Source organism: Puma concolor, chromosome D1 (assembly GCF_028749965.1).
Source record: "Puma concolor isolate L17-30 chromosome D1, mPumCon1.1.hap2, whole genome shotgun sequence".
In the NCBI taxonomy this organism is placed as follows: Eukaryota; Metazoa; Chordata; class Mammalia; order Carnivora; family Felidae; genus Puma; species Puma concolor.
The window spans coordinates 47,607,923-47,617,381 of record NC_141676.1 but is presented as its reverse complement, the minus strand read 5'-3'; the positions used below and the strand labels follow the sequence as shown (position 1 = coordinate 47,617,381).

At 40.4% G+C, this 9,459-nt stretch overlaps 1 protein-coding gene across 2 annotated transcripts in view; it reads left to right on the top strand.

The window, feature by feature from the left end:
* Nucleotides 1–1,665: 1,665 nt before the first annotated feature.
* USP47 (ubiquitin specific peptidase 47) overlaps nucleotides 1,666–9,459 on the top strand; it is a 107,892-nt gene continuing 100,098 nt past the window's right edge. Inside the window, exon 1 of one of the 2 annotated variants that reach the window (XM_086677967.1) lies at nucleotides 1,666–2,237. In XM_086677967.1, the coding sequence (XP_086534093.1) occupies nucleotides 2,199–2,237 (39 nt within the window). In that variant the 5' untranslated portion in view covers nucleotides 1,666–2,198. The remainder of the gene's footprint in view (nucleotides 2,238–9,459) is intronic. The other variant, XM_025928482.2, reaches the window with a different exon arrangement.

Genomic DNA, 9,459 nt, shown 5'->3' with positions numbered 1-9,459 from the left:
CCCTAAAAATTCAAAATTAATGCAAACATCTATGATGAACAAAATATCAAAATTTTAAATAAAGACAAGGTCAAGGTCAGTACCCTAAAAACATCTTACACATGTACATTAAAACTTGAAGGCAGAATTCTCTAAGCTATTGAAAACTCTTCCAAGCAATGAATTCCAAAGAGTTCTGAACCCATTTGTTAACAATTTAAAATGCAACATTTTCTGGCTGACATGAGGAAAGATAGAAAGTTAGTTGAATTTCAATAAAAACTTTTCATGATTGGTGGATGGAAGTGATAAAAATGGATACTTGCATTAGTAAGAACAGCCAAAGATGTACTTCTTCCATTAAGATTTACATATCTTTGTGAGTTATCTTTTCCAGCTTATGACAGCCATTAAAATGAGGTACAGAAATAGCCTGAACGTTGAATCAGACAATTTAATAACTGCTTCAGAAGGTATTAACGATTTTAAAAACCATTGAAACCCAGTCAATCATATTGCTTTCACTAAATATATTTAGTGAGACTAACAAGAATTCTTTCTACCATTAATATAAAAAATAACTCTTACAGTTACCTTTAAATGTTTATCTTATCCTTTTTACATATTAAAAACGTTTTATGTCACATATAGCAGGATGTGTATATGACTTATACAAGTATACAGACTTACACACTTTTTTTTTTTTTTTTGCTAATAGGGGAGTGCAATCAAAAAACGTTTAGAGAGGGGCCCCTGGGTGGCCAATCTATTAAGCCCCTGATTTCAGCTCAGGTCATGATCTCACAGTTGGTGAGTTCAAGCCCCACATCTGGGCCCTGCGCTGACAGCTCAGAGACTGGAATCTGCTTCCTATTCTGTCTCCTTTTCTCTCTGCCCACCGCCCCTCACACTCAAAATTAATAAACGCTAATAAATAAATAAACTCAAAAATAAATAAACATTAAAAATTTAAAAATAAAAGTTTGGAGAGCACAAGTACAGGTAGTTAACGCTGTGGGTGTTAGGAATATGGCAGGATTATATTATCTCAACACGGTGCAAAATCTCTGTACCCACGGAAGTCTTCACGAGGGACCCCTTGATGAGGCTTCATAAAGGTTCATGAGTGAGATTTGGAAAAATATCTATTGCCTAATTTGTTTAGTATAAAACAGAGCACAATGCTGACAGAGGAGATTTAAGTACTCTGAAAACATTCTTAAAGAAGATGGTATGTTCAAACCGCAGCCCTACTCGCAGAAGCGATCTCAGTCCCAGACTTGAACCTGTCGGGAGAAGGAAGTTCCCATAAAGGGGGCAGGAGAGTGCCCCTCTAATGGAGGGTGTGTGTGTGTGTGTTTGGCGGGGGAGGTGCGTGGAGAGTAACAACGTTTCTCTGAGACGAGGGCTGCTGCCTCCCGTCGCAGGAAATGGCCTTGAGGTCCCTCGAGCCGGGGCCATCAAGAGGGTAGGGAGAGGCGAAAAAGAAAACGCAGTTCCTTCAGGCTGGGGCCGCGTCTGAGGGCGGAGGCCGAGAGACCGCCCGTGACGCCTTCTCTTCCAGAAAGAGGCCAGGGCTATGTGAAGAGGGGCTGAAGTTCAGCCGCTTTTCTAACAGGAAGGGAGAGCCGTATTGGGGGGGGCGGTAGGGTCAGAGAAGGAGTTTTCGGCTCGACTCTTTCCCTGGTGGGCAGCGGGACCGAAGAGCCCCAGAAGGCATGGAGTATTCTGAGGCCTGGCCCTCTCCCTGCCGGCAGGGGGAGTCCCGAGATGGACGGTCCAGAATCCCTCCCACGAAAGGCGTTTGCAGGGCCGCTGAACCACTTTTGTACATCCCGGGGCTGAGTAAGAGGTGAGGTAATTAGACGCGAACGACAGCTGCCTCGGCACCTTGGGCGCCTGGCGCGGGGCTGGGAGCCCGACGGTCCGAATTCTCGCGAGAGCGGTCGCCGCCATTTTTCCATTGATTGCAGCGGGCTGGGGGAGGGGCCGACGACGAAGGCGACGGCGGCGGCGGCGGCTGCGGCGGCAGCGGCGGAGCAGCCGTGGGTCGGTGTCTGCGCGCTGGTGTCTGAGGCCCAGTCTGAGGCCTCCGCGGTTGCCGGAACGCAGACGGTGGAGAGGATGACTGCCGCTGTTATTCTCTCCTGAGTTAGAAAGCCGCCACCACCCTGCCCCCTCCCCCGGCCGGGCAGAGAGGAGCGGCCGGAGTCTGAGCCATGGTGCCCGGCGAGGAGAACCAACTGGTCCCGAAAGAGGTGAGGGGCCAGCGGAGGAGGCTAGGCCCGAGGCCTGCGTCCGCTCGAGGCAGAGCAGGCCCGGGCGAGGGGTCCGCTGCGGGCCCAGCTCTTGTGCGGGCCTGGCTGTGAGGGAAGGAGGAGGTGTGTGGTGGGGGCTGTACGGTGGGTGCGGTGAGCAGTTGGGAGACCTGACTGGATCTAAGGGGCCTGGGGAGTCGAGACCTCCTTTCTCGCGTTTGTCGGGCTGGACAAATAAAGGAGCGGAGTGGAAGGGATCAGGTCCAGCTTTGGGGGAAGAAAGTGGCCTTTTAAGTACTTATTTAACATGTTGAGCCAACGTAATTTTGAAGACAAAATTCTGTAACAGTTGGTAATGGGCACGACAGGGTGACGGTGCTTCTTCTGGTTTTGACAGTGGCAGTGTGTAGCTTTCGGGGCTTGTGAAATCTACACCCAACTTGAGATCTGTGGGAGGACAGAGTTAACTGTTAGGACTTTTTTGAACTCCTGTTACTCGGTGAATACCGTTGGCCTGCCTAAATGGGGCCTATCGAAGATCGTTGAAAAAGTTAATGTGACTTTCATGTAAAGGTAAGAGATAGCCGAACATTACCATATGGAGAGCTGAACTACTTTTTGTAGTTGGGTTGTGTATGCTAGTTTGGGTGACTTCTTGAATTCTTAAAAGCAAGTGATATGAGAAGCCTTGACATCTTGGCTTCTCTTGAATAGTAGTAGAAGGTTAATGGTAGAATCCAGCACTGGCCAGTGAATTTCAACATATTAATAGTATCTCTGTTGGCTTTATAAATATCTTCAGCGTATCCAAATGTGTATTTTTAACTGGTTAATCATCAGGCTAATGCTTTGGATTTTTATTCTCATATACCTTAAATAGAGGCAGTGTCTTTTTGAAATGAGCTGTGTAGAATCTTGGTATTTGTAAGTGATGTTCCTTAAAAATTCTTAGTTTTGCTTTTTTAGTTGCTTTGTAGCAATTGGTTGTTACTTAAGCAAGCTCTGACACTGCAAAAGTGATATTAGAGTTATTTATGATAAAAATATTTTTCTAACTTTGTCAGATGATATTGTTTTGCAAGCACAGTTTTTTAAAAACTCCGGTATCATGTGTCAGTATTTATTCATTGAACATCACAAACTCTGTGCAAAGTGGCTAAGCAGATAAATTAATCAGAATTCTTGCCTTGGAAGCTTTCAAAGCTACTAAGAAAGAGAACACTGGTAATGTTCCTTGAGCTTCATGTAGGGGAGAGGTACCTTATTACCTAAGTAACTCTTATGCAAGGATCGAAGTAATAGTTGCTATAAGAAAGATACAACATGCATTTTCTTTTAGAGGTACATACTGCTGGTTTTCATTCTTACAAAAACCAAAGTTAGGCCTTTCTTAATTTTTTGACCATTAGAAAAATATAATGTAGGTGAAACGTTAAGAAAATGCAACATCAGATTTCCCTGATTGGTGTATTAAAAACACGTTATGGATATATAACTTCGCAGGAAAATATCTGTTGTGTAAAAGCTGATACTATAATGCTGCTTTTACCAAAGTTTGGATTTTAATTTCCTCTCCTTTAAGACTAACTCCTTTACCTAAGGCTTCAAGCACATCCCAGTTTTTTCTTCTTCTATATTTTTTGGAACATATGCCTTCCCCCCCAACCCCCCATCATCTAGATTCATCTTCAGGCTGTTCTTTTTCCCTGGCTCTTCTCATGATTCCTGGAAGCATGCACAGTAGTCTCACATCTTAAGACTGTCACTTGAAGTTCTTGCCTTTTTAAGCTAGCTAGCTACCTAGTTCTTTTTTGATAGCCATACTCTTTCTGAATTCTTCTTACTTGCTTCTCTTCCTTGGGTGTTCTGTTGCATTTGCTTTTGGTGATATTGTACTTTTTTGTTTTTTTTCCTATCTGTTTGTCTTATCTGCCTGCTCATTTAGTCAATGCCTTTTCTGTGTCCTTAATTATCACTTCTGTCTTTGTCATCTCCTGTCTGGTCTTTGTAGTAGGAATAGAATTATACAGTGCTAACGCTGAGGGAGAGTATAGTGATCATCTAGTAACTTACATCCCTTTACTTTAGAGATGAGGACATAGGGCCAGAGGATTGAAAGTGACTTGTTTAGGATCACATGAGTAAATTAGAGGGTGAGGACTGGAACTCACATCCCTGCACTGTTCCTTGATTATATTCTAATTTATAGATCCCTCTGTGTAACCTGGAGGGTCTGGAAGAGTAGTGTGTAACTAAATAAATTTGCTATGTGAAAATAAATTGTAGAATTAAAAAAAAAAACTTGCTTTGGTTCTAATGGCTTATTATCAACAATCTAGAGGATTCTGTTTTTGTTTGTTTCGTTTTGTCTTTAGGACCTTTGTATGGGGAACCTCTTACCTCTACTAGATTTAGATCTTGGTTGGGTGTGTGCATTCATGCATGTGTGTAGTTGTTGAATGAATAATATATTATTCTCATCCCTGAAGCTCCAGGACAAATGTATCGTAGACCACTCCAAAGAAGGCAGCTTAGTGTAGTACAGGTATTGGTAAACCCTGTGGGTCAAATCCAGCTCGTAGCCCGTTTTTATATGGCTGTTATTGTAAAAAAATAAATAGAATAATTTGTGCCACATGAAAATATATGAAATTCACATTTAGTATTTATAAATAAAATTTTACTGGAACACAGCCATGCCATTTATTTACTGTTGTCTGTGGCAATAGGAGAGTTGAGTAGTTACTATAGATGCTGTCTACAGGATAAATTTGAAACTACTTAGCTTTGTATTCAAGGCCTAGTACAGTTGATTCTGGCCACAACCTTCCTTTTCAGCTTATCTCTTCTCCCATGAAACAAGTTTTTAATGCAGCCAAACGAGTTTCTCTGTAACTTGCTTTTTACTTCTATTTGTACTATCACCTCTTTGCTACTTCTTTGTTCAGACTCTTTGTATACATTTTTCCTTAAACACCCCATAGTTCATTTATTGTAAAAATCTTTTTATGACCATTTTAACCTTAGGGACTTCTCCTTCTTAGGAGACCTTTACATATGACTGGAATTCATTTGGCAACTAATGAATAGTGCTTGGTGACACCTATTATGGTCTCAAACTGTAATATACATTTTTATATTATTATTATTTTTTTTTTTAATTTTTTTTCAATGTTTATTTATTTTTGGGACAGAGAGAGACAGAGTATGAACGGGGGAGGGGCAGAGAGAGAGGGAGACACAGAATCGGAAACAGGCTCCAGGCTCTGAGCCATCAGCCCAGAGCCTGATGCGGGGCTCGAACTCCCGGACTGCGAGATCGTGACCTGGCTGAAATCGGACGCTTAACCGACTGCGCCACCCAGGCGCCCCTATTATTATTTTTTAATGTTTGTTTATTTTTGAGAGAGAGAGACAGAGTGCGAGCAGGGGAGGGGTAGAGAGAGAAGGAGGCACAGGATCTGAAGCAGGCTCCAGGCTCTGAGCTGTTGGCACAGAGCCCGATGTGGGGCTCAAACTCACAAACCATGAGATCCTGACCTGAGCCGAAGTCGGACACTTAAGCGACTGAGCCACCCAGGTGCCCCCACATTTTTATATTATTTTTTATGAATTCCTTGGCAGCAGAGATCTTTGTGTGTGTTTCTCAGTTTTCTGTTTTTGTATACATTATAGGTCTAGGACAGTATCCTTTCTGGAACATATATTCAGTAATATTCATTGATGTGGTGACAGCGTTGTAAAGAAACCTAGAATTCTAACCAGTTATCCCCTACTTGGATGTTTTCCACAGCACCGTTGGCAAGCTGTTTTCCAACCTTTGTTTGAACATTTTCATGACTAATCTCTGATAACATCTTTGCCTTAGAAAAGATGTTATTTTAAGTTTTTGAGCTGAAAGAAGTCTAGACCTCTATACCTGCCATTTTTTGATGATTGCCTTTGAAATCCTAAATCATTTCCCATAGGATAGCTTTTTCTCATTGTTGAAGATGTGAGAGGGGAGTAGGAAGTCAGTCCTCTTTTCTACAATCTGAGCGTCCTCAGTTCTTTAACTTTTTCTCAGTTGCTCTCTTTTAGACACAGTCCAGTGTTTTTAGTATCCCTCCTAAATTATTGTACCTAGAGAAGAGCAAAGAGAGTGTGATCTGTTCATTGTGGTTAACAGTAAAGCTTTTCACCTCACTTTTTCATTCTATTCTATCTCTTTGAATTGTATTAATATTGGCTTTCAGATCTCTTGCTTTTACTATTATCCCAATTTTTATTTATTGCTTTGTTGCTTTTATTATTCTCCTTCTTTATAAGGATTTGTGACACTAATATTTATTGAGTCCTCACTGTGCATATTACTGTACTGTGACATGTAAGGAATGTGTAGAGGAAATAGAGATTCATTTTTCCCTCAAGTGTCTTATGTGTAATTAAGGATAAGGTACATATTTACTAATGGTTTAACCATAGTACTTAAAGTGATGTCCAGAGTGTATAAATGTAGGGAAGATGGAAAAGTGAAAGAAAAGACAAAAGAGTATTTAGTTTCATATCTCAGTGCATTTCTTTCTGTCTCTTTTCTATGCAGTAACTACTGCTTCTATTTGGAACTAATGGTAGTGATAGTAATAACCAATATTTATGGAACATTTATTGTATGTCAGATGCTGTTATATGGGCTTTGTATATATTACCTCATTTGAGCTTCACAGTGACCTCACATATGAGGTCTTATATGAAGACCATTGATATTGACAACTCTCAAAACATTATTTTTTTTAACGTTTTTGTTTATATTAGAGAGAGAGAAAGAGAGAGGGAGAGAGCTTGAGCCGGGGAGGGACAGAGAGACTGAGACAGAATCTGAAGCATGCTCCAGGCTCTAAGCTGTGAGCTGAGAGCTGTTAGCACAGAGTTGGACGCAGGACTCGAACCCACGAGCAGTGGGATCGTGACCTGAGCCGAAGTCAGATGCTTAACCAGCTGAGCCACCCACCCAGGCTCCCTGAGAACTCCCAAAACATTAAAACAACTTATTTTTTATTTGTTACCTGTTTTTCTTTTATTCATTTATTTATTTTTGAGAGAGAAGGAGCACACAGGAGGAGAAGAGAGAGAGGGAAAGAGGGGGGAGAGAGAGAGAATCCCAAACAGGCTCTGCTGTGTCAGCACAGAAGCCAATGCTGGACTCAAACTCACGAACCGTGAGATCATGACTTGAGCCGAAACGAAGAGTTGGACGCTTAACTGGCTGAGCCACCCAAGCACCCCTCTATTATCTGGTGTTTAATAAAATCCATCAGTATTTACTACGGTCAATGTCAAATGAATATTCTTTTAATTTTATGTTTCCTAATTACTTGAGGAAATAAGCTGCGATGATCTTTCTTGGTTTTGGCCGTTCTTTAAAAATTAGCCTTTAAAAAAATATTTGGAGTATTGATTTTCCTTTACCAGTAAAAGGCAGTTTGGTAGTTATGTCAAGTAACAACCGTGGTTTACATATATTGGAGTGTTTAATAAAAATCATTAGTATTTCAGACACCATTGGGGAAATGTCCACTTAATAAAGCAAAAAAACTGAATGCAGTTGTGTATGATTCCAAATTTGTCAGGGAAAGAATGGACAATTTAGTGTTATGCGCACTTAAAGATTAGAAGGAATACTCTAAAATAATAATTATTGTTCTTGGATATCTGGATCATTGAGCTATATTTAGATTTTCTTTACATAGTTCAACAATGGGCATGTACAGTACTAAAAAAAAGAAATTTAAATGAACTAATTGTAGTTTTTGAGGTAATTTTTGGTATTGTTTTTTATGCTGATTTTTATCTTTTCCCTCTCTTCTTGCTCTGTGTATTTGCCACAGAGTAATCTGATCCACTTGCGTGGCTTCAGCGTTTCATTGTAATATACCCATTTCTGTCTCCATTCCTGACCCCTCTTCTTCTAGATTCAGATTTCCACCTGCATACTCGATATCTCTAGTTGGTTGTACTCTTAAGACCCACAAATTGAATGTAGGTAATATCAAGATCTTTTCTATCTCTCTCGTCATGTTCTCCTCTCAACACTTTTCTTTCCTGTTCTGTTCAGTTAGTGTTGTCAGCATCTATTGATTTGCTTAAGTTGGGAGATTTTTTTTTGACTCCTCCTTTTTCCTTTTTCTTATATTTAAATTAGTTCATCACTTGTATCCTTACTTTTCACTTTGTGGCTCTACATTTCTCATTCAAATGTATTCCTGCTAAGTGGTGGTTTTTTTTTTTTTTTTGACCTGTAGGCTGTTCTCTTTCCTAAGCTGTCCTCTCCACAACGTCAGTTAGTTTCTAAAACAGGTGAATTTATGATTTACTTACTTTGAAAGTTTATAGTTACTACCCTCTGATTGCCAAGTGAATAATAGGTATTGTTTATAAACACTGTGTGCCAGACACTATGCTAAACAGTTTACATATGTTATCTTATTTAATTCCTGTAAGAGCCCTCTAAGACAGCTATTGTTTTTCATTATCTTATAGATGAAGAAGGTAAGGTTTAAAGAGGTTGAGGACCTTGCTCAAAGTTATAAAGCTGTTTGGTTCTAAGTCTGCACGCACAGCCTTCACCAGTGAAAGTACTTCATAATCCAGCTTCAGTTGATTTTTTTTTTTAAGTTTAATTTTTATCAAAGTTATACATGCACACATTTAAAAGAGTTTAATAGTTCTGCAAGATTATTGACAAAACATAGTCGTTTGCAAATTCTCCTTCCCTTTTATTTCAGGCTCTTCAAAGACAACCACTTTCAACTCATTTTTTTGATGTTTATCTCCATATCTCAAAATAGCATGCTAGTAGTGTTCCTTCTTGGTTTTTCAGTTTAAGGCATTATCTACTGACTTCTTACAGTGGAAGATATGGTTTACTGCTCTCCCCAGCCACTCAGAGACACACTTCTCAATCCTGCTTAATCTTCCCAGTATTGTCATATTGCAAGTACTTTGGTTACATCAGTACTCAATGTGACTATAAGCTATTCATAGTTGAGCCCTGTAGTTTGCTGTGATTATTTTCCTTTCTAGTACATCTTGTTTTCCCTGAGTTAATGGTTTTTGTTTTTGTTTAAATTGGCTTTTGTTTAGTTTTCTGTGTACTTCATTTAGCCAAGGGGTTCTCAACAGGGGACAACCTAGTGGACATTTGGCGGTGTTGGGTGGGTGGAAGGAGGGCAGGGAGTGTGCT